Raw genomic sequence first — 23,443 nt, 5'->3', positions numbered from 1 at the left:
ACAAAGAGCACACGTAAACGTTGTGACGGTCACAGTCGTGGAATTGAATTGAGGGCGAGACGTCGAACTGAAGACGAGCGCACGGAGGTCACCGATCAGAGAAAGGTAGAGAAGTCTTTGAAGAGGTTTCGTGGTAGAAATGGAACAGAGAAGAAACATTTATGGTAACAGAAATGTAACTGATGTCAGCCGTCTGATGCAATAAAAATCCCCATTACCTTCCACATTCAAAATAATTCATTCAAGCCAAACATCTGCAGTTCATTTATGGTTCCCTTTGAACTTTTTTTTATTTCTTTCAAATTAAACCCTATGCAATTTGCCACTTCTACGAGATAAAACATGGTGAGAAGGAGCCTTTGGTCCAAATGAAACGTCCTCTAGCGTGAGGAGACGGCACTAAGAGGGGAGAGGACAACAGAGACAGATGCTCCAACAGTTTCATTATCAGCTCTGTGTGTGGGACTGTCACAGCTCTGATTAATATCCCCCTCGCTCCAGCCAAGCCTCGCCCCCCCCCCCCCCCACCTACCCACAGTGCATTGCAACAACTGTGAGAGGACGAGTGGAAAGTATCGGACAAGCAGCTGTTGGTCGTAATATAAAAAAACACCCCTCTTTAAAAACAAGAGATTCAAGACACACACACACACTTCACCTCGAACTCTCCTTCTCCACTTAACGGAAGTCACACCCGCCTGCCGCCGCCTCGCAGCGCCGCCGCTGTGGCGGGAAACAAGTCGGCACATCTTTGGGCTGCCAATCGGTAGCGACAGGCGAGCGCAGAGTGAAGGCCAACCGAGCGCTGGATGGGATCCTGGAATGTTACTTTAGAAGACTGTGAACGTGTGAAAGTTCTAACACAAAGACGAGGATGTCGACCAGTTATTCACACCTAAGCCTATACGCGCGCGCGCACACACACACACACACACACCTATGCACACACACACCTATGCACACACACGCACGCTTTGTGTGTCAGGTACAATAATGGCCTGGAGGCATGTGTGTGTAAGTGTGTGTGTGTGTGTATTCAAAAAAACACCCTGAGGCGAGAGAAGAGGTGAATCTCCAGAAGCAGGCAGACCCCCCCCCCCCCCCCCCCTTCAGACTCACAGCCTCTCTACTTAATCCACTCTCAGAGACAGGCGCCTCACTCCATTACAAAGCTTTGAGGGGATGTGAATATTAGAACTTTCCTTCTTTCGATTGACTTGCTCTCACATTCTGCACAATGTCTCGGTTTGGTCTGTAAAGCTTGAAAATCCCAACGTACTCGTGATCCTTTTTGAAGATGATTTCATAGTTGAAACAGAGATCTTGGCTTTACTTAGACCTGTTTGGTGTGTCGTAGGGAACATAGTTTACATTCAAGGGGGCCTTGAAAGCAGTGAATACAGCAACAAAACGGAAATTTTCTTGTGCATACTTTACTAAACAAGCCTGTAACAAATAAAATGCCTGCTATCCAAAATATGCATCACTTGGGAGGCCAACGAGCAGCGACTGGACAAGCCAACGGACGCCCCCCCCCCCAACTGGTTCTCTCCTTCCAGACGTAAATAACCTCATAACACAAACCACTTACACACCAGTTCAGTACCCTCCACAAATGCACAGTATAATTTAGGACACACACACACACACACCTGCAAAATGACAATTAACACGGGTGCAGTATTTGAGGGTGCACCCGTATTCCCCAACGAAACACACACCTAAACACATTAGCGTAATACTGACCCCGCCCCCCCCTTTCAGCACCATGACCTGCTTTTCTCGCTGTAAACACTCAGCCACTCATTAGTTAACAAGTAATGAAAATCCACCTCCACAATAAACACGCATCACAGTGTGGGATTAACAGCCACTGGAGACATCTACACACGCTCAATGTTTATATGAACATTGTAGTCAGGAGTTTGCACATCAACAAGAGCCAGGATGCATGACCCCCCCCCCACCCCCCCGAGGCCAATAAACACAGATCTATGCGTGTAATGAATAAGACACACGCTCCTATCAGGGCGGGCAGCGGTGACAAATGCCTCTCATTGAGTCATTAGGTCGGTGGCTGGCGGGGGGGGGGGGGGGACGGAGACACCGGGGGCCACGCAGCCGAGGCTTTTATTGGGTTTTGAGCGGCCGTGTAATCCGTTTCCTCGGCGCGGATGAGCAAAGCCCCCGTATTTATATCCCCAAATTAAACACGTACACACAGAGACGGGCAAATACGTCGCATCAATCAGAGTGCAGGAGCGTCGCCGCTCGGGTTAATCGTGGGGGGGGGGGGGGGGGGGGGGCATAGGTGAGAGAAAGACGGAAACACGGTGCTTATGAAATTAGGGTCGCACCTCTCCATCGCGGCGGTTACTGCAGGAGGCCGCATTCATCTACAGGGATGACGGACTGAGTGGATGGAGGAGATAGAGGCAGCTCCTCTGTGGGGGACAAATGGAAGAGAGGGAGGATTCCATCATTCTGACCCCCCCCCCCCCCCCGCCCCCTCATCGATCTCCTCGAGCGACCTCGGCGAGTAACTCCTGATCTCTATCCCGCCACTGGCAGACCAATCTTTCCTTAATGAAGGAGGAGCAATCTGCCATGTTGGAGGGGGGGGGGGGGGGGGACCCTTGGCCCCAGTCAACCGGCAGCCACTAAACCTCCCCACCAGGGGGGGGGGGGGGCCGAAACGCACCGAAGCTTCATGTCCCAGGAGACGAGGGCGAAGCGGCGCGTGGCCTCTCTGAGGAAACGCCGCTTTTGGGGGGATGTTGCACAAGAGAAGACTTTAAATAAATAATATAATACACACACATTTTGAAAGATCAAATTTGTTTAATGTGATTTATGTAATTCACGAGGAGGTGTGAAACTGGGTCAGCGCTGGTGTGATTATTCTACACGTGCTGCTCGCCGTTTCTCCCCCCCGGGGGGGGGGGGGGACTTCTCTTCCGCTTTACAGTAAACACGGCTGTCAGTGTAACGCTGCGGCTCCTGCGGGCTCGGGCTAATGCCTGCTTTTAAACGCCGTGACACACAAACAAACGCGCCGCCTAGCCAGAGCTCGCCAACGCGCGGCCCCCCCCCCCCCCCCAAAAGGACACGCCGCTTCTACGGTAACCGTCAGCCCCGAGAGCGTTCCGGAGATCAGGTCTGCGGCGCCATCCTTAAGACGGGAGGGCTTTCAGGACGGCGGCGTGCTGATCACGAGGAAGCGTGCTGACAGCACATGAAAAAGGAGCGCCCCCCCCCCATCACCACCCTTTTTGCTCCCTCTAAACTGCTCACACATTATTCCTCCTTCACTACTCTCTTTCTCACACACACACACACACACACACACACACAAGCACACACACACACACACACTGGTAGTCAACATCAAAGTGTGATGGAACGAGGCACATCATTAGGAGAAGACAGGGGCGAGGGGAGGGGGGGTGAGGGGGGGGGTGAAATCATTTAGACGCCGCGGCAGAGAGGGAATTACTACGGCTGTCGGCATGAGGGTGGCAGCGTGTTTTTTTTAGGGGAGAGACGAGGCGGATGATGGGAGGGCTGAAGACGGAGAGGGGTGATGTGGGGGGGGGGGGGGGGGAAATGGAAAAAGTAAATATAGCGGCTGGCGGTCGAACGAGAAGAGGCCGAAAAGACAAACAAGAGCGGCGCCGGAGCGCTGCGGTTGAGCCGGGTGATGGCTAATTCCTGATGGTGTGTGTGTCTCTTTCTTCCCCCCCCTCTCCCCCCTCTCCTCCAGTCACCTCCCGTGGCCGTGTTTGATACGGAAAGAACGCCCCTTTGTCACGTAGTTTTAATTTTCATTCATTCATTTTTCCCTTTGATGTTGTCTACCACGGCTTTCGCCATGTGACCATGTGACCGGGTTATAACCGTCTGATGACTCAGCGTTTTTTACTGAAATTGTGACAGACTTTTGTGTCGCAGTGAACCGTTTGTCACCTGCGGGCTGGATGAATAAATGAGGACACATGCAGCCTTTATGGGGCTTTCTTAATAGGATTTATATCAGAAACCATTTGTTCTGAAGACCTCGACATCGTAAACGTGACATTAAGAAGCTCTGCGTGTCCGAAAAACATACAACGAAAACTCAGCACCGCGTGAACCCCGCAGGGCGGCACAGATAACCGCACTCCCTTCTATCCCCCACAATGCAATTAGCCATTATGTGGCCCCCTATAATCTGCCGTGTTCAGTTTATTTGCCTTTGATACAGCAGGAGCTTATCTGCTCAGTCTTTGCACAGAGCGTCGCCTGCGTCCCCCCGGCGACGCAAAAAAACAAAGTCAAAGTTATCAAATCTAACCCAAAAAAAGAGGCACGAGTCAGACTGTGAGCGGGGGGCTTCGTGGTCATCTGAACCCCGGAGACATGAACGGATCCGGATCAATTCTCACCTACAGGCTCCTCTGTTTCACAGCAGAGTGGATGGACGGGGGGGGGGGGGGGGGCAGGTCATGATGATGTGTGTGTGTGGTTTACCATCATTGTTCTGGCCTCCCTCTCTCTTCAGCATCTGTACCGCCCCGACGTACTTCTTCAACTGGACCTTCAGGACCTCGTTCTCCCTGCAAAACAAACACACACACACACACACACACACAGTAAGGAGTCTGCAACGGCACCGTAAGCAAGCATTTCTTTGAAAGCATGACTTTTTAATAATCACATGTCTGTAATATAAAGACCATTTTCAGACTTGTGCATTTAGAAGAAAACAGGGGCGATGCCTTCGTGCACAAAAGCGCATTTTTCTGTCCAGCAGCCCTGAGAGCTGCATGGAGCGGACGGCAGGAGGTGTTTCACGCTGTTGGATGACACAGCGTGAACTCCAGGTGGTCAGACCGAGCTTTGAGGTCGTTCGGACTTCACACTTACAAACAGAACCGGGCACAGAACCGGCTGCTTGGTGGATTAAACAGACGGGCCGGGGGAAGTGAAGTAACCTGTTAAACTGGATTTATGCTTCTGTGGAGATAGACATCTCTGCAGGTGCATTGTGGGTGACCGCAGGCGAGTCCACCTGACATTAAAACCATTTTATTCATATCAACGTCTGCGAGGAGTCCAGAGAGTGTGCAATCACTCTTCCTCTTCCTCTGCCTCCGTGTAAATATTAAAACGGGGGCTACGGCCTCGTGTTCTGAAGCGAGAGCAAAACTGAATTCCAGTGTTCGGAGAGAGAGAGAGAGAGAGAGAGAGAGAGAGAGAGAGAGAGAGAGAGAGAGAGAGAGAGAGAGAGAGGAGTCTCTTTACAAGCTGGAACCAGTTGAACATCATCGACTTTCGGGAGGAAATCAATCAGAGTTGGAAGGTGCTTTAATGCCCTTTGCAGTTAAACTTAACAGCCTTTGTGCTGCTCAGCCCCCCCCCCCCCCCCTCCTCCCCCCTCCCTCCCAAACCTCTGTGGCAGACATTATTGGGGCCCTGCTTATCAGCCCCTAATTCGCCTTAAACCACAAAAGAGGCACCTCTGTTACCTCGGTTCCTCCCCCCCCCCCGAGTTCAGCCTCCAGGTGACGGACGACACGCACACTGATCTGTGGCCCCCGAAAAACTGAATTGAATTATCAAAGCGATTCTACTGGTATAGCAGCGCGTTCCTTAAGGTCCGATGAGCGCACCTCCGTCCCAGGTAACAGAGCCTCGGGTCCACAGCACAGCGACAGCACAACAACCCGAAAATGAGAAAAGGGTTCTCTGAACAAACGACACTTCAATTCCGCCCGATAATCCGCGGTTCGCTGAATTATTGATCCTTCTGGTGCAACATTCAAATGCGCTCGTTCGTTGCGACGCAGGAAACAAATAAATAAATGAAACTCATCGCCTCAAACTCAATTATCAGCATCACCTGATATCAACAGGCACGGTGCGGATTCATTAAATACGCTTTGACAAACCTCTCTACGTCACCACATCGGATGACGGAGGCGTGGGTCACACCGGCGGTTTTTCGAGGGGGGGGGGGGGGTCTTCGGGGAAATTTGGTGAGAAGCGTGCAGGCTGCAGATGATGATGCTCGCGAGTGGGATTATGTAAGCCAGCAGGTTAGGGAGGGAAGGTGGGAGGGGCTTCCCACGCTGTCCCGCCGTAGATCAAACACACGTTCATTAGATTTACAATGAATAATTTGTCATGAAATGGTGAGAAATGGCCCTCAAGGTGAGATCTTTTGTCCATGCCAAAGATTGTTTAATTGAGTTGCACAGAGTACAACAGCAACCCTGATGCTTGAGAGGCTGCAAAATGCAAATGTTTGGCTTTTCTTTTCTTGATGAATAATTAATTGAAAAAAAGACAAAACCCTCCATTTCAAAATGTTAACATAAGCCAGAATATATTTGTCCATGAAATAAAGCCGGGTCCTTACTTATTAACTGTTATAATGTAGTGTATTGTGTATATACACTCACCGGCCACTTTATTAGGTACCCCATGCTAGTAACGGGTTGGACCCCCTTTTGCCTTCAGAACTGCCTCAATTCTTCGTGGCATAGATTCAACAAGGTGCTGGAAGCATTCCTCAGGGAGTTTGGTCCATATTGACATGATGGCATCACACAGTTGCCGCAGATTTGTCGGCTGCACATCCATGATGCGAATCTCCCGTTCCACCACATCCCAAAGATGCTCTATTGGATTGAGATCTGGTGATTGTGGAGGCCATTTGAGTACAGCGAACTCATTGTCATGTTCAAGCAACCAGTCTGAGATGATTCCAGCTTTATGACATGGCGCTTTATCCTGCTGAAAGTAGCCATCAGAAGTTGGGTACATTGTGGTCATAAAGGGATGGACATGGTCAGCAACAATACTCAGGTAGGCTGTGGCGTTGCAACGATGCTCAATTGGTACCAAGGGGCCCAAAGAGCGCCAAGAAAATATTCCCCACACCATGACACCACCACCACCATCCTGAACCGTTGATACAAGGCAGGATGGATCCATGCTTTCATGTTGTAGACGCCAAATCCTGACCCTACCATCCGAATGTCGCAGCAGAAATCGAGACTCATCAGACCAGGCAACGTTTTTCCAATCTTCTATTGTCCAATTTCGATGAGCTTGTGCAAATTGTAGCCTCAGTTTCCTGTTCTTAGCTGAAAGGAGTGGCACCCGGTGTGGTCTTCTGCTGCTGTAGCCCATCTGCCACAAAGTTCGACGTACTGTGCGTTCAGAGATGCTCTTATGCCCATTAAAGGACCAAAAAAAAATATTTGATTTATTGTATTTATCAGCACTGCTTCTATGGGCTGAATTCATCCACAGTAAAAAGACCATGTGGAATGTTGCTTTTCTAACGCCGTTAAAGACCCACTCGGGCCCGGATTCCTGTGCAGCCTCCACTTCCTCGACGCCCCTTGGCGAGTTCATCATCTCAGCCTCCCATCATCGGTAGCCACGGGACACAAGGTAAATGATGGAGACCAAACTAATCTAAAGCACAAAGGCCCCCTGGGGGGGGGGGGACGTTTCCTCCTCAAACCTCTGTGCGAAACGCTCTCCCCATCGAGAGCGATCCATCAGCGGCGCCGCGGCGTGTTCAGAAGTTACCTGGAAACGGAACGGGTCGTCTCCGACCTCCGGGGACGGTTAGAAGTTTTTAAGTGAGCGTCTCCAAAGTCAAGCCCTTGCTCAGCATCCTTTTGTCCGGGTGCAGTGGGCCCCCTTTTTCTCATTAAGTGTGACCCAGAAAAGTTAATTGTGCGAACGCGGCCCCTCGGAGGAGAAGCTTTAAAACGACGTGGGCTTCTTCTTCTTCAGAGACACAGAGAGAGAGAGAAAGGAAGACCGTGGGGCCCCCGGAGACATATTTAACTAAATTGTAACTCGCAGGAAGCGGCGTGCGGCGGCGGGATGAAGACAGTGTAAATATTTTCGAGAGAGAACAAGAGAGCGTCGGTGAAGACGGTGCCGTTTGTTGGAGGGTTTTGATCAGAGCAAAGACTGCAAGAGGCTGTTAGAAGGAGGAAGGATGTGGGATCTTCTCTCAGGAGGAAAAGCTTAACAACGTCCAGTGATTACTCGGGCTGAGAGGAGCCCTGGGGTCATTGCCTGCCCCCCCCACCTCCACCTTTTATCATCCCGCCGCTTGTTCGTCGTCTCATTGTTGCAATAAACGACGCAGTGTGTGTGTGTGTGTGTGTGTGTGTGTGCGCGCGCCTTAAATTGAATTCAACACAAGTATAAGCATTTGTATTTTTTCCAATCTAAATGTACAAATGTAGCGTTTTTGTAAGAAAACAACGTCACAACGTTTCGATATTCGCCCGCTACATCTAAGGAATCTTCCCCCCCCCCCTCAGCGCCGGCCGTCTGGCTCACGAGGCCGTGGGCCGCTATGCGTCAGCGCGCGGCGTCTATATGCGGCGTGCGTGAAAAAAAAAAAAAGGGGCCCCGCTGCACCCCCCCAGCTGGTTTTGTGCGTGAGCAACTTGCCCAGCGAGCAGCGGGGCTCATTTTTCTTTTAGCCCACTCCCCCTCTGCCCGGCGCCACGTCAGCCAAAAAGCTATCTGCGGCGGCTCGCTCATCCTCCGCCACCCCCGCGTACCGCCGGGCTCAGGACACACACACACACACACACACACACACACACACGCACACGCACACGCACACGCACACACGCACACGCACACACTTGGTTTGAGAGCTGCTCCACTGAGCTACTTGTAGGAGACGCTGCGTCGGGACGCCACAGTTCGGAGTCAAGATTTTAAGGTCGGATTACAGACCTTCCGATTTGGCCTCGGCGAGCGAGTCCTGAGGAATTGCGGGTGTCATGGCAACCGTTGCCCGCGGCCCTGTTTCCCCGGTGGTGGCTGACAGCCTCCGGGCCTCGCTCAGCGGTATTTATAGCCGCTATTGATCGAGACAGATTTGGCAGGGAAGGGGCGAGCAGCAACTTGAGGTTCGGCGGCGGCGGCGGCGGCGGCCGGTGGGAGGGGCTCTCGGGGGGGCTCTCGGGCGTCTCGTGCGTCAGGTCGCTGCGAGATGGCGGAAGTCCAGGCGGCGGAAGCCGGAAGCTCAACCAGCCCCGGACGTGAGTCACTGGATGAGACCCAGCTGGTGGCTCGCCGTGCTGTTGGGGGGGGGGCGGGGGGGGGTTGCAGACCGCTGAGGGTGATTAATCCTCCGTTTAAAAAGGGGCTCAGTGTGAATCCTGGCATCGACGGTCGCGAACGCTGAAGCGACTCAGATCATTTTTCAGGGGAACGCTGGTCCTTGTGTTCATGAGGAGAGGAGCTCTGGATGGAATGATTCCAACGCCTTAAAAAAACGCCCAACACACAAACACGCCTCCAATCCAAAGCCCTGCCGTTTGATTGGTGCGTGATATGTCGGTGAAGAAATTGCAATTAAATGACATAACTTGATATCGCATTCCCGCATGGACTCGCTTGCTATCCTATTTAGCGCTTTGGGCATTTCTGGTAACCGGGATGGTTGCACATGTATAGCTGCCTCCTGCTGGAGTGGTAATTACTGCAATTATGTGTAAAACAGTTTAGCCGCTTTCATCACATCCTCGTAGATATTGCAGCTTTTGCACAAACGGTTTGGTTTCCATTTCCAAGTCACAGAAGACAAAAGCTGCAACTAAGAAGGTCATGACTGCTGTGGGGGACATTTTTGTTTGCTAATGCTTTAAGAGTATACATTATATTCTATACTCATACTGGTTGGTTCACCAATTGTTTAATCCCCATTTGTCCTGGAGAATTATTTAAATTCATTTAAATTATTTTAACCTTCCACGCTGCCAGCTGGAATGACATCATTGATGCATGTCCTCCGTTTCTCACCTGGCCAGAGCCTGGACCTTGGCTGTGTGTCTCTCCTCCAGCTCGGCCAGCTTCCTCTTCAGCCAATCGGTTTCCTGCCTGAGGCTCGCCGAGTGCTCCATTTCCCCGTCCAGCAGGCTGCGGAGAGACCTGTCGGACGCGCCATGCGGATCACAAGTCTGGTGCTTTCTGTCCCATTTACCTTCAGGTGACCTGCTCCTCTTCATTTACATGTGTTTAAAATGTTCGTTTTCAGAAACAGTGGATAAACATTATGAGCGCCTTTAATTGCAGTCACACTCTGCTCTGATACAGAAACACTTAATCAACAGCCATCTGTGAAGCGTCGCTGTTATCTAATATCCCAAAATACAAATCAGTGTCTCGTGAACATCTAAATTTGGCTTGGCACAAAACTCACATTTACTAGAATATATATATATATATATATATAGAATATATCCAAACGTACGTGTTTTGCTCCTCCAGCTCGTCCTTCCTGTTCATCATGGCCACGATGGCCTGACGCAACTCCGCTGCGGATGAAAGAGAACGGAGTGAGATTGTTGATACATAAAACGCACACACACACACACGCACACACACACACGCGCACACACACACACGCACAACCAACAGCGATATGCGATATCAACTGAGGCTGCACGGTTTACAAATGCGAAAGCAGCAGGTTCTGCACGCTGCACTTTTCGGTCCCATCCTGAAGATGAACCGCTTTCAGTGAGATCCGTCTCTTATTGCCGAAGTTAAGGCGACTAACAGAAGACCCCCCTCCCCCCGGGCCGGTACGGGATGAGTGTCAGGGGAAGGAACGCGTTAATCCTCCAAAGTCCAAACCCAAAGTGAGGACACCAGCGAACTGATGGGCGGATGTCACGCAGGACGCCGTCCCGTTCGTCTCGTGAAGCCGGCGGTTTTATTGCGTTAAAACAGCCAAAGCAGGCGACGCCCTCGCATGAATTCGCATTCAGCCGACGTTTGCCCATAACAGCTTATTATGGGCTGTCACCGACATCCACCTCTGATTTGACGGACGTTCCTCTGACAAAACGAAATATTAAACAATACATCTGAATGGTGCGTGTTAACAGAGCCGTCACCCACAACAATCTCACGGGTAATAATGGTTCCTGGTCTTTCACCACGGAGATCTGGTGAAGCGCTCGGACCTCGTCCCGGGGGAGGGGGGAGCCGGCGCCGTACACATCGGCGTCTCTGTTTATGCAAAGCATAAATCCAGAACGTCATCTCCTGACTGAATTATATTTCGGGGACAATGCGCATCATGTGCAGCAGTTTTCAGAATTCTTGCATGAAATGATTAAGTGATGGGGAGAGAGTGTGTGTGTGTGGGGGGGGGGATTAAATGCTGACTAATTAGCAAAGTGTGCAGGGCTTTTACAAGAGAGCCGTAGCTGTTGGATCTTGACGTAGGGGGAAGGTCACCAAAGCTGTTCCAACATGTTCTACAGGACACATGGTGGAGGTCATTGCGACGGGTCGTCTGGGATGACGGATCTACGTTGGAGAACATTTCGTCCTGCTGGTGCAGATGGTCCGACTCTTTTCAAGCCCCCCCTGCGTGCCGAGATGGTTACGGGTACCAGTAGGAGTCCATGCACGGATGCACCATCATGGCGTCCCTCCAAAGGAAAAACAAACATGCCCGATCGGTACTGAACACACCGGTGGTGTAACTCTCCTCATTACTGCCGGTTTAAGCTGGTTAGCCGCTAGTTAACCGAGCTAACAGCCAGCTAGCTGCTAACAGCTGACATTAATGGAGTTTAAATAGAGACACAGTCCAACGCGTTCAGGAAAATTGTCAATGACAAATAATGACGTTTCTATCAAATGGAATGGTAACTTGAATAGATGCAGCTGTTTGAAGGCGACGTTTTCATAGCAATAATCAGAAGAGAAGGAGTCATTGTACTGGTGCCGATACTGGATCACTGCAGGTAAATGTGGCAAAGCAACTTGTGCTCAGCGCGGCTTAAAGAGGCCGAGTGCAAACATTGATGATTCCAGCATCACTGTGGAAAAACAACCTCGTAGCTGGCAGACGAACCCAGAATGATTTATTTTAATTAAGTAGCTGCATCACTACTCGTCCTTCTCTTTGCTTTGGAACCAGGTCAAAGTAAACAAAACATCAAAGATCTCCAACGGTCCCCGCTCCGGTTTCTGCGCGTCGGCCGACATCTGCAGGCGGGCGGCTGATGTCTATCTCCTCTCACTGATGGAGAGGACGGATTTGGGGCGGGCTGAGCGGCGGTAACGTGACTCATCTCCATAGTTACGCTCGGAGGTGCACATGGAGGTTTGGAATAGGCTGTTATCAGGACTTCCAAAAATAACAACCACGAGACACTGAGTTAATCTACCCTGCACTTTGTATTCCACCATTACACACACACACACACACAAGTAGGTCTCCTCCAGCCCCCGAGCTAAGAGCCTGGTCGGGGGTGATGAAGAGGGGGAGAAAGGATGAAGTCTCTTATGGTGACAGCGTGACCATTCTCCACACCAGCAGGACCACACGGTCACTGCGGGGGGGGCTACAGGCGAACCATTAGCCCCCCCCCCCCCCCCCCCCCGACGGCAAAAGTGCACGTTAGCGGTACATAGCGGGGCAACCTTGCACCGTGTGTGTGTGTGTGTGTGTGTGTGTGTGCGTGTGCGTGTGTGTGTGTCCGCTCTCGCACAATAGTCCCAATAATAGACGCAGAGAGCGAGGCCGTGTAATCGATGCGTCTTGTGAATCAAAGACTCCGTACCCGCCAATCAATGGGCTGCTTGGCCTCACACGCTGTCGGCGCCAAAAGGAAGTCACTGAGGGAGGGCTCAACACCTCGCCCCCCCCCCAGAAATCCACCACGCGTGGGATTCACAAAGCTTAATCCAAAAAAAAGTTGACCAACTTAAATACTTGGTGCACAGTGTTATGATTTATTAAAAGTCTTATTACTCGCTGCCAGATGCACAAACTGCTCGTTGTGATTCATGACTTCATCAACATGCTCATCATGATTTCCAGTCCTCTAAGCTGACCAGCTGCCAAAGAATATTGGATCCTACGATGCCCCTGATGCATTTTGACCTTTAGCGCCTCCTGACCGCCAACAGTTTGGGGTTTTCAAGCAGTGGTAACGACACTTTCCTCACCCATAAACCACAGGAAACGTTACACAAGGCGTTAAGTACTACAGCGTCACTGATAACTCCGATGAAAACGTTTTTTTGAGTGACTGAACTCGTCCTCTTACTGCGGGAAGGCAGCCGTAACTTGTTGCTATGATTTACTCGAGTAGGCGGAAAGAGCGAAAGCAACAGAGACTTGTTTTTTTTTTCTTCTTCTCCCCAATCACGGCCATTTGCTCAAATAGCAAAATGGGTTTGTGATGCGTTGCGTTCTGGTCCATTGAGCCGACAGCTGGCTCTGAAACGTGCATCTCTGCCTCCATCGGAAACGGACTCGCCGTGAGTCTGCAGAGCAGCTGCCCGGCTCCCGTGAGGAACTGACACCACCAGCCCACCTTTTAGGGAAGTGACGGCGTTTCGGGCTGAACTCCACTTCAAGCCGATCTGCCGGTTTTTTTACATCTTGAAATGCACCATTTGCTCCGAGAGCACAACAGAGGTGTTCAGCTGCTTTATGTGACCCCCTCCTGGAGAGGGCCGATAGTTCTCCCCGTCTCCCTCCTTTAGGAACATGTGCGCACACTGGACCAACAGTGGCACCTGGTGGACCCTTTTCTGTTGGGGAAAGGCGCCGGGCATCAATTAAGATCCCTTCCACCACACAGAAAAAACCACCAGGTTGGAAAATAACAATCAGCCGGTGTGATTGAATTTGCTGCAGATGACAGCTGCTGCTGAAATATCCAGACCACGACGTGCCAGGACTCCCACGGGGTTCATTATCATCACCGACTTCACTGCAGGATGAGACTCTCGTCTGGCCAAAGCTCAGGAGGAACCAGATCGAATGAAAGATTTGATTTCATTGACGCGGCGGCTCACTTTCGTCATTAAAACGCGGCACAAAACCGCTTCGACAACGCGACCGGAGGAGCAGGGTCGGAGAAGGAGAAGCACTCACCCACGGTCATGGACTCGGGCAGACCCGATGTCGGCAGCACACCGGAGGGCGGCAGCGGCGGCGGGCCGGACTCCATCCTCCATCCACCTGGCGGACCCGGAGACTCCCTCCGGGCAGGAGATGCGGCCGCGTCTTCCACGGAGCACACTGCAATCCAATCAAAGCGAAAGTGAAGGTGTGGAGTAACAGAAAGTCCCGTCATTTCCAGCAGAGTATTTGATCCCCGGGCCGCAGGCCAGAAGAAGTAAATGAAAAAGGAAAGAAAGAAAGAGAAAAGTCATAAATTACGCTGCTAGACCTTGAGTTCAAACACATACTTCAATCAATAGATGGATGGAATGTAAAATCAGCAGGAAATGAGGATCTGAGAATCAATGTGAAAAGCACTCAGGAAATCAAAGGCTGATCTGGGAACAGAGGGCAACGGGAGGCTTTTACTGTGCTTCCGTCTCCCCAGAAGGTGCAGGATTCTGGGTAAGGCCTGCAGCTCCTCGGGTGGGGGGGGGGGGGGGGGGGGTGTCAGGTGGTTCGGAGGAGCACGGCACCTGGCTGAGAGTCGGCGGGGTTCAGGGGAATGAGGACGTCCGAGCTCCTGCGCTGGGTCACGGCCTGCAGGGGGCTCCACGTGGACACACTGGACAGACTGCCCACCACCACCCTGGAAACAAGAGACCGACTCCTTCAGGATGGGGGGGGGGGATGGATAATCATCGGCAGACTATGGCTAAAGTCTTATTCTAAATGTGGGTGGTTATAGCAGCAGTGTTCATCATCACGTCTTTGTGTTCACGTCTGACTGAGTAATGGAAACTGAAGTATTTTGCGCATCTTCTCTTTTTATGATGTTGGTTGATTTGTTTGTGGGTGCATTTGTTTCCTGATTAAAAACACCCAGAGGAAGCTGATCGTTGTTGTTCCTACTAATCACCTCCAGCAGCCATTTATCTGACAACTCGGCCCATAAAACTGTGTGAATCAAAAATATGAGCATTTTTTAATTAAGAGCGCATTTCTTTATGATCTCACGTACAGCCCTTTAGACTCTTTATAACCATTGAACTATAGTCATTAAACTCACTGATCAGAGTTGTTTGTCCTCTCCTCCTCTTCCTCCTCCTCCTCTTCCTGGGTTTGTGCTCTGGGTTTGTACATCATCTCCTCCTCGTCCTCCTCCTCCTCCTCTTCGTCCTCCTCCTCATTGTCTATACTCTTCCTGTCGGGCAGAGGGGGAGGAGAAGCAGCAGGTGGAGTACGAGTAGGGTGGGGGGACCCCACCCAGCTGATGATGCCGTTCTGGGCGGAGAAGTCCGGCTCCAGAGGGTCCGCTGCTTCCTCCACACCGCTCTGAGCAGGGGCCGTGTGGCTCTTCCTCATCCCCTCTCCCTCCTCCTCTTCCTCCTCCTCCTCCTCTTCATCCTCGGCGCCTCCTTCCAGGTCGTCGTCAAAGGAGATGATGTTGGTGATTTTCTTTTTCCTCCTGCGCTCTTTCCTCAGCCCGGAGTCTGGGAAGGAAAGAGGGAAAATAATCCTTCATTTCTACCCAGAATTATATTGAACTTAAATGAATTTGGTAATTTTCACCTGGCTAGACTATGTGCCTCAAAATGTTGACATCAGAACAAAAAGGCCTGGTGGGGAAGGATCCGAATGCGCATCTAAAAATCTACAATCAGCCCACCGGACCAGTTTTAGCGCCGCACAGTTAAAATTGAAAAAAAAGCTCGGTTCGTCCCGATGAGCAGAGACAGAAGGGAGGAAAGGCTGGGACGGGCCGGGGCTCACAGCTAAATGAGGTCAAGTGTATTCATCTCACGAGGGACTTCCTCACCAGCGGAGCTGCTGCGCGGCAGCACGGGCAGCGGGTCCGAGGCCCCGCCCACCCGGGGCGTGAAGCCCGGCACCGCGGCCGTGGCGGTGCCGATCTCTCGCAGCAGGCTGCTGACCCCCTGGGTGGACTCCTTCCACAGGCTGCCGATGCCCTGCGTGGACTCCTTGAGGAGGTGGGACACCGAGGAGGAGCCGCCCGCCCGCGTCGCCCCGCCGTTCAGGTCGGTGTTGTCGATGTTGATGGCAAACAGGATGGAGTTCAGGCCTGCGGCGGGGGGCGAGTTTAATACAGGTCAGTCTAGTTAAAAATCATACGAGGCTTTTCAACTTCTGCAGAGTGCTGCGTAAGCCGTTTCCCGCCCTCCGCCCCCCCCAGAGAAGAGGTCGGCCTATCTGCCCGTGAGGGAGGAAGAGCTCTGGCGTGAGATCAGTGGTTTATATTCTCAATATTTTACAGTTTGTGCTCATCAATAGTTCAACAGCGAGAGCTCCGTCATTAACACCAATGGGCTTCAATTCAGCCGCAGTAAACAACTGCAAAATCAGCTCATCCATTTCTACAGCGGCTCCGTTTGGGTGAAGCTCGCTGAGACCTCAGCGGAGGGTACAATATGTGCACATTACATGGAACTAATCAGTCAAATACTAACACTAACCCTGGCGTGACCACATTAACACGTTAGAATAACATGCAACACTAACTAATGTCCTCCAGTGGAATTTCAGATTGAAATAATGCTAAACATGCGACAAACCCGCGTTCCCGCTACGGTGCGATGTTGCGGCGCTACATCCTCACCTGCAGCCATGGTGGGCAGCATACTGGCCCTCTCCTCGTCCACAATGAAAGCCCAGTCGTCATAGTAGGTTCTGGAAAACAAGGCAGGAGGCGGAGCAACGTGATGGGGAACCGGCAGAGACACATTTCAAACTGTCGCTACAAACACGTGAACAGAGAAACACACGTGAAAGTGTGTATGGAAGGAAGTCAGTATCACACACACACACACAGTACCGACCCCAGGCGGAGGCGGTCGGCCAGCAGCGTGTGCAGGTAGCGTTCCAGCGAGTGCTCGTTGAGGGCGCAGCGCAGCCAGGCGCGGCCGCGGCCCAGCTCGGACGAGATGTGGCGCAGGGAGTAGAAGCGCTGGAGCTCGTGGCGATTCAGATGCTCCTTCACGTGGAACCAGAAGGTCAACTCTGGGGAGAGGGAAAGCGCCAAAGAGAGAGAGAGAGATTTAGTTTCGTCTTATTTGTGGAGAACAAATGGTCCGGAGGTTTAAAAGGTGGACAAAGCCTGAACATTCTCTCATTAAGCAGCAGCCACAAGCTAGTTCTATAGAACTAGGGGGGGAAAAAAAGATAAAGGACGAAAAGACTTCCAAAAGGGTTTTCTGAGGTGTGGTAATTCATAGAATAGGGGAGTGCTATGCATAGAATTAGCATATTACACCACCACAATATCAACGCCATGGCTGCAAATTAGGGCCGCTATTTCTGGCTCGGGCTTCATTAGGATGCTCCAAACTCCACAGTCCCTTCTTCTAATGCCTGTGAAATGCAGGAAAACGCAGGAGATATGCTGATGGTTACCACGTGGTGGCCATTGCAGTGCGTTAGTCCTCCGTCTGAAATGAATAGTTGTTAAATCTGACACAGTGGAAACCATTTAGCATGATGGAACACTAATGTCTCAAAGGTCATCAGGAGCTTTGGCTGTTCATGTCTTTATGGCGACACAGTAGAGCAGCAGCTGCCAGTTAGTCAGGAAGCGTCAAGGTAGGGAAATTGTGGAGAAGTGCAAACAATTTGACCAAATTCTAAATAACAATTTGATTATGTAAAAAATAAGAATAATTGAGAGATGGTATGAAGAGTTTGTGAAAGGTGTTAAACCGAGCCAACCGAGAACCAAAGGAGAAGCAGTTACAGTAAAATGTTGGTGATTGAATGGAGGAAAAGAAGTGAATTGAATAACTGGTTAACAGAAAAGTTGATATGACAGATAGCTGAAAGTAAAGAACAGTTAACAAATAGCTTATTTCGAGTAATAAGTTAAAAAAGGTAAATACTAATAGATTTAAGTAATGGTTAGAACACCAGTGCAGTTTAAAAAAAGCATCCTGACTAGTGACTATGGAGCCATGAACAAATCATGAAGGTCTCTGTTGGGTTTGGACAAAGACTGAGCACAGTTATGTTAAAATAGATTTATGTAGTAATGTAAGTAAGTATTAAAAGTAATGGATCTACAAGATAAACGCTTGACACCTTCAGACATCCCATACCGTACCATTGCAACATCCACTATTATGCAAACGTTTAGTAGTAGTTAATATGCAGGTTTAAATCAATACAAACATCTGTAACAGGATTTGGGGGCTTTACTTCATCGCAACAAAAAATGGGTTGGGAACAAATAGAAACAACATGAGAATTCTTCAGTGAAATAAAGACAGCTGGAAGCCACTTCCTTGCAAAACATGTCAATTAAGTGTCAACTAGATGGGTGGCTGCAATAAAAGAAAATACAATTATCCTCCTTGGGGTGCACGACAACGTAAAAGGAGGACAACGGGGAAAATAAAGCAAGAAGTTGTTTTCCACACTGCGTACCACATACTGGACGTCTTCCATCTACATCAACTCCCCACGAATCCTGCAGGCATTCTCCACTGTGTGTGTGTGTCTCTGTGTGTGTGTGCGCGTGCAGCGTTTCCCGTGCAGTACCTGCGTCGGCCTTGGTGTTGAAGCCGGCGGCGTGCTTGAGAGCGGCGGCGGTGAGCGCCAGGCCGCGGCTCTTCCTCAGGCCGTGCTGCAGCACCGCCTCGAACTGGGCGCACAGGCAGATCACCCTGCAAAGAGACAAGAGTCACTGGACCGGACCTCCTCCTCCTAAGCTCCAGTCGGGCTGCACTTTAAACCCGACGCGTGTAACACGATCTGCGGTTTCCCACAGAAGGATGAAAGTGTCGTTTTTATATCTCAGCTACAACCTGGAAATTAGATCTGTGCCGCACAGGATATGAAACTTTTATCAAATTTTTCTCTTTGAGAGCGTTGCGCTCTGATGAAACACGGTCGGCACCATCATTTTTCATAAATATTTGCCTCTTTTTCATCGTAGAAACCCTCTTATTGCTTAGATGTGGTGGAAAATATAAAAGTAGAAAAAAATCTCTCAAAACAACCAAAAATGAGGTTATTTAGTTCATTGCAGCCAATAGAACGGACCTGACGGGCCACAGCGTCAGGTGACCTGGACCCACACACCCAACAGACCCCCCCCCGGGGTGCCGAATAAACACAGATACAGCAAAAGAATGCCTTCTCCCCCCCTCACCTGCTGTCCGAGTCCGTGGCAATCTCCTTCCTTCCTCCGAAGCGGATCTGACACTGGAAACACAAGGAGGGAATGAGAGGAGCTTCTCTTTGCTGAAACAACATTTCATCTTTCAACAAAGCATCAATTAGACGCAGTAGTCCGTGCACTGTGTGTGTGTGTGTTTATGGAGCAGCTCGTAAAACAAGTTTTAAACATTTAGTTTCACTTCCTCCAGCGCGTTTTGGTCGTCGGTGGATAAAAGGACGCCGACGCCACAAACCAATGGTGAATTACTTCCTTGTTCTGGTCCAAGGAATCGATCCCGATACCGTACATTTCCACTTGAAGAGCGTGAAGAGGCGGGACTCACCTGTTTGACGGCGTCCAGCAGCCTCTCCAGGAGGTGCTGCCTCTTGGTGTCACTCTGCTGAGCTCCTGCACAGGACACACAAACCAAGGAGACAAGTCAACGCCAACTTCCACCGTCCATTACTCACGGCTTGTTGCCGCGTTGAATCGTGTCCAAGAGGAGGCGAAGGAAACAAAATGATGAGGGGATCGTCCCCCCAAAGCACTGTTTCGTTTTACTTGTTTTATAGCCTGAAACGTTCTAGCGTGATGCTTTTTGTGGGAAAATGTAGGCATCTGGACTGTGGAGCCATAACTTGTGGAACAAATCAGAAATGGAATCTGTTGGATAAAGACACCTGAAGACATCCCGTTAACCTCAGAGGACACAATGGATATTATTAACTAAACATCATTTCTTCATTGCACTGCACCCTTATTTGTATTTTGTCCCGTAAATCTAGTTTCACATTTGCAGTATCATAACCCTTCACGAATATTAACCCGGGGTTCTCCAGATTGACCCCAATATTGTGGCTGTGCTAAAGGGCACCTCGGTAGTCGGCGGGCAACAGAAGTGTGACGGGCCACAACACAAGACAACACAACACAACACAACACGACACGACACGACACGACACGACACGACACAACTCACCGCTCATCCTGACGGCCACGCTACCGGCAGCGGGGGGGGGGGGGTAAACCGAGGCTAGCGGCTCACCAACCGGCCCTGTGGCATCGACTCAGAGCGGAGCACCGACCACATGCTTCCACCCCCCCAACAACACCACCACCACCTGTGGCCGAGCCCCGGGGAGCGGAGAGGCCTGCCCGGGGGAGCCGCTGGCTCTGTGCGGGTCTACCCCAGGTCCGGCATGGAGGAGCAGCAGGAAGCGAGGAGCAGGAGGAGGAGGAGCGCGTGCTGCACTCGGCGCCCCGGTAACCACTCCGGGGGGGGGGGGGGGGGGGTTGTTAAAATGTGGCGGTTTGTCTCAAAGGAGGAAAAGAGGGTGTTTGGTTCAGTTTGGGGACCTGACCCCGCGGCAGACAAACGGGAAGCGGAGGAGCGACGGGGCAGCGTCGTGGTCACGTGACCAAACACGCGCGGCTGTCACGTGACGGGGAGGGGCTGCTGGGAGTTGTAGTCCTTTTCTCCAAGTCTCGAACTACGAGAGTCGACGACAACATTAAATGCAGGTTGAAGCGACATTAACGCGCCCTCGTCATCTTTTAAAACTATTTATACACCGCATATGTCGTAGTAGGCACATTACATATCTTACGTATGAAGTGGCGTTGGAGGGATTTAGTTTTGGTACTTTTGAGATCTCTAAACGGTGAAACATCCAGTTATAGTGAGTGGGTCTCACCCTAAGAGGACTTAATATTGAAAACAGAGAAAATCTATTAAGAACCTAGGGATTTGGAAAGCTAGTCTAGGGATGTTATTATTAATACCATATATGGAATTGGTGATTGATTGCATAACATACAATTTTATTAAAAGTCACACAAGTAAATCTGATAATGAAACCTTCAAACCTTTGGATCTTGCAGCATGCGTTTATTGAAGGTTTGACAGGGCATGACTATACTTATAAAAAAAAAAAGACAAATGGATACCTACATTCATAAATTGCCTAATTGATAATGACATAAAGAAATAAGCAATTTATTTGAATATAATAATAATTTACTTAAATATCAAGACAAAACATGAGATGCCGGTCCGCTTCAATATATACTGATCATTTTCGTAATATTTAATCTAAGACGGTGGAGAACAAAATACTATTGAGTTCAGTATGTTTTTCACACAAGAAGATGTGAATTCCTGCTGCATATTCCAGCAAGGTGAAAGATTTCTGTGAAACAGTTCAATTTAAAAAGGTTGGTACAAAGTAAATAATTAGAACATTTAGAGATGTATTTGGTGGGAGGTCATAGATCTGAGGAAGTAAGCTACAGCAACAATTATTTCTCAGTAATAAATGCAAGTCACTCGCATGTTCCAACACTCAACAGCATTGACAATAAGCAATCAGCTGGTTAGACTGAAAACCCTCGACAGATGGCATCGAAACATCTACTGTATTCGAGTTAGATTATAGCTTCAATTATAAAAGATATTAAAATGAATAAGTAAGGAATGCATGACTTAAATCGGCTGCAAAAGAGTCCCTTATTACAGACTTTATTTATCTATTAACACTCATCACATCCCTACTGTGCAATATCTTTGAATCAACAAAACATGACAGCCATGTGGTTTCTAAATGAAACTATTTATATAACAGTGTGCAAAGTTGACATCTTATCGGCCAGATAAGAGCACGTGGCCGCTATCTGAACACGACCCCGGCGCTGTGTAATCATTACAGGTGCATCCGAGCGAGAATAAACAAACGTCCAAGTTCACCGCTCGACGGATCCGAGTCCTTCGGGGTCCGAACAGGTCACTTCACACGGCCAACGCGTCCCTCGCGAGTCCTTTAGAAGAGGAGGCCATGGCGGAGTCGTAGATCGTGGAGAGCGACACCTCCGCGCCCGAGATGGCGGGCCTGTTCTTCCTGAAGGAGTTCCTGATCCTGCTGGTGAAGCGGTCGGAGACGCGCCTCGCCGCCCGACCGAGGCCGCGCTCCCTCAGCTTGATCAGGCCCACGTCGTCCTCCAGCTGCTCCGGGGGCACGTCGATGTTCCCCGAGTACCAGAACACCCACCAGATCAGGCTGAGGAAGATGACGATGCCCCCCCCGTAGATGAACAAGTCGTGGATGACCAGCCCTCCAAACACGCCCACCATCATGATGACGACGCCGACGACGTCGTGGACGACCGCCAGCCAGAAGGAGCACTTGCAGCGGCCGACTCCTCCGTAGCTTCTCTCCGGCTCCTCCTGTACAAAAGTTGACATGGCGCTCCACAGCAGGACCTTTCCCCCCCCCACCTTCCCCCCAAAATTAGTCCAGATGTGCGACTGCGACGCGCGATCCTCCCGCACTCACAGAGCTGCAGGGGTCAAAGTGCAACGTGCGCCAGCTGTTATCAGCGAGAGCTTTGTGGGTGTTTTACAGGAGATGGTTGCATCACTGCTGACACCTGCCCCGAGGAGAGGCAGGCCGAGGCCGGGGAGGGACCGGAGCAGGAGGAGGAGCATCGATGAGGCCGCCGCCGCCTCGCCTGCGACAGGGTCACAGGCGCCGACTTCCCGAGTCGTTTCTCCAATTGCTTCCATGGTTGCTTTCACAGAACCTCTGGCACAAACCACTGATGCTCTGGTCCGTCCCTGCAGCTCGCCCCGTTGGGTTAACCGGTGCCTCCATGCCGCCGCCGCCTCCCCTTCTCCTGCCCCGTGGAGCTGTGTAATTCTAGATGGTCCCACCAAACCCACACAGCCAAAGGCCTGTCGAGGACAATCTCATGGCCACCGATTGGCTGAGAAACACGTCCTGAGGAACACACGGCGTCCCTGGACAAACGAGTGAAAAGATCACAATTCAGGGTTCCGAACCCGCGGCCGTGCAGGATGTACTTTTGGGGGAGAACCTTGCAGGACACAAAAAGCGGAGTATTCTCTGCACCGCCATGAAACGCAAAATGCATCACACTTTTTTTATTCAGTTCTTTAAACAAAACGCAACAGCGTGGTGATGTAACGTCCGTGAGGTAAAACAACCCCAAAAGAACAAAGGGCCATGAAGAGGAAATGCAAGTATAAATACTTAGTGTCATAATTTAGTATGAAGCGGTTGATAGATCACTGTTCCTGTTCTACGTGACTAATCACCAGCCAGGAAGCGTAATGGTCTTTTTATCCCTTCAGTTAATCCGACACAGCACGAGTAGCACATCAGTGATTAATATGGTTGAGGGATGAGCTCGATTGTGTATGATAGCTGATACGGTTAAATCGGAGCGTTCATGTACAGTGTTAGTTTGACCTGTGTTGTGCCTGCTCTAGTTTAAATGTATCATGTGACATAAGCCTTCCATTAAAA

The 23,443-nt window shown here is 50.5% G+C and overlaps 2 protein-coding genes across 2 annotated transcripts in view; both read right to left on the bottom strand.

Annotated features, from left to right (window-relative positions):
• Nucleotides 1-20,573, bottom strand: part of snx29 (sorting nexin 29) — a 60,039-nt gene extending 39,466 nt beyond the window's left edge. The window contains exons 1-13 of the mRNA XM_037463871.2: nucleotides 20,101-20,573; nucleotides 19,465-19,529; nucleotides 19,113-19,165; nucleotides 18,500-18,624; nucleotides 16,789-16,969; nucleotides 16,569-16,639; nucleotides 15,771-16,034; nucleotides 15,021-15,444; nucleotides 14,488-14,600; nucleotides 13,943-14,089; nucleotides 10,286-10,349; nucleotides 9,835-9,963; nucleotides 4,510-4,595 (exon numbers count right to left, since the gene is read on the bottom strand). Coding sequence (XP_037319768.2) covers nucleotides 4,510-4,595; nucleotides 9,835-9,963; nucleotides 10,286-10,349; nucleotides 13,943-14,089; nucleotides 14,488-14,600; nucleotides 15,021-15,444; nucleotides 15,771-16,034; nucleotides 16,569-16,639; nucleotides 16,789-16,969; nucleotides 18,500-18,624; nucleotides 19,113-19,165; nucleotides 19,465-19,529; nucleotides 20,101-20,107 — 1,729 coding nt within the window. The 5' untranslated portion in view covers nucleotides 20,108-20,573. The remainder of the gene's footprint in view (nucleotides 1-4,509; nucleotides 4,596-9,834; nucleotides 9,964-10,285; nucleotides 10,350-13,942; nucleotides 14,090-14,487; nucleotides 14,601-15,020; nucleotides 15,445-15,770; nucleotides 16,035-16,568; nucleotides 16,640-16,788; nucleotides 16,970-18,499; nucleotides 18,625-19,112; nucleotides 19,166-19,464; nucleotides 19,530-20,100) is intronic.
• Nucleotides 20,574-21,047: 474 nt separating this feature from the next.
• LOC119212774 (transmembrane protein 238-like) lies at nucleotides 21,048-22,632 on the bottom strand. Its single transcript, XM_037463518.2, has one exon. It carries the CDS (start codon nucleotides 22,357-22,359, stop codon nucleotides 21,907-21,909), a length of 453 nt encoding a protein of 150 aa, XP_037319415.2. The 5' UTR covers nucleotides 22,360-22,632; the 3' UTR covers nucleotides 21,048-21,906.
• Nucleotides 22,633-23,443: the final 811 nt, after the last annotated feature.

Source organism: Pungitius pungitius, chromosome 21 (assembly GCF_949316345.1).
Source record: "Pungitius pungitius chromosome 21, fPunPun2.1, whole genome shotgun sequence".
Classification (NCBI taxonomy): Eukaryota; Metazoa; Chordata; class Actinopteri; order Perciformes; family Gasterosteidae; genus Pungitius; species Pungitius pungitius.
The sequence above is the reverse complement of the archived record's forward strand: the minus strand, read 5'-3'. Positions and strand labels throughout refer to the sequence as shown.

Excerpts from the sequence above, each read along its gene's own strand:
- LOC119212774 (XM_037463518.2), bottom strand. The coding sequence starts at position 22,359 with ATGTCAACTTTTGTACAGGAGGAGCCGGAGAGAAGCTACGGAGGAGTC.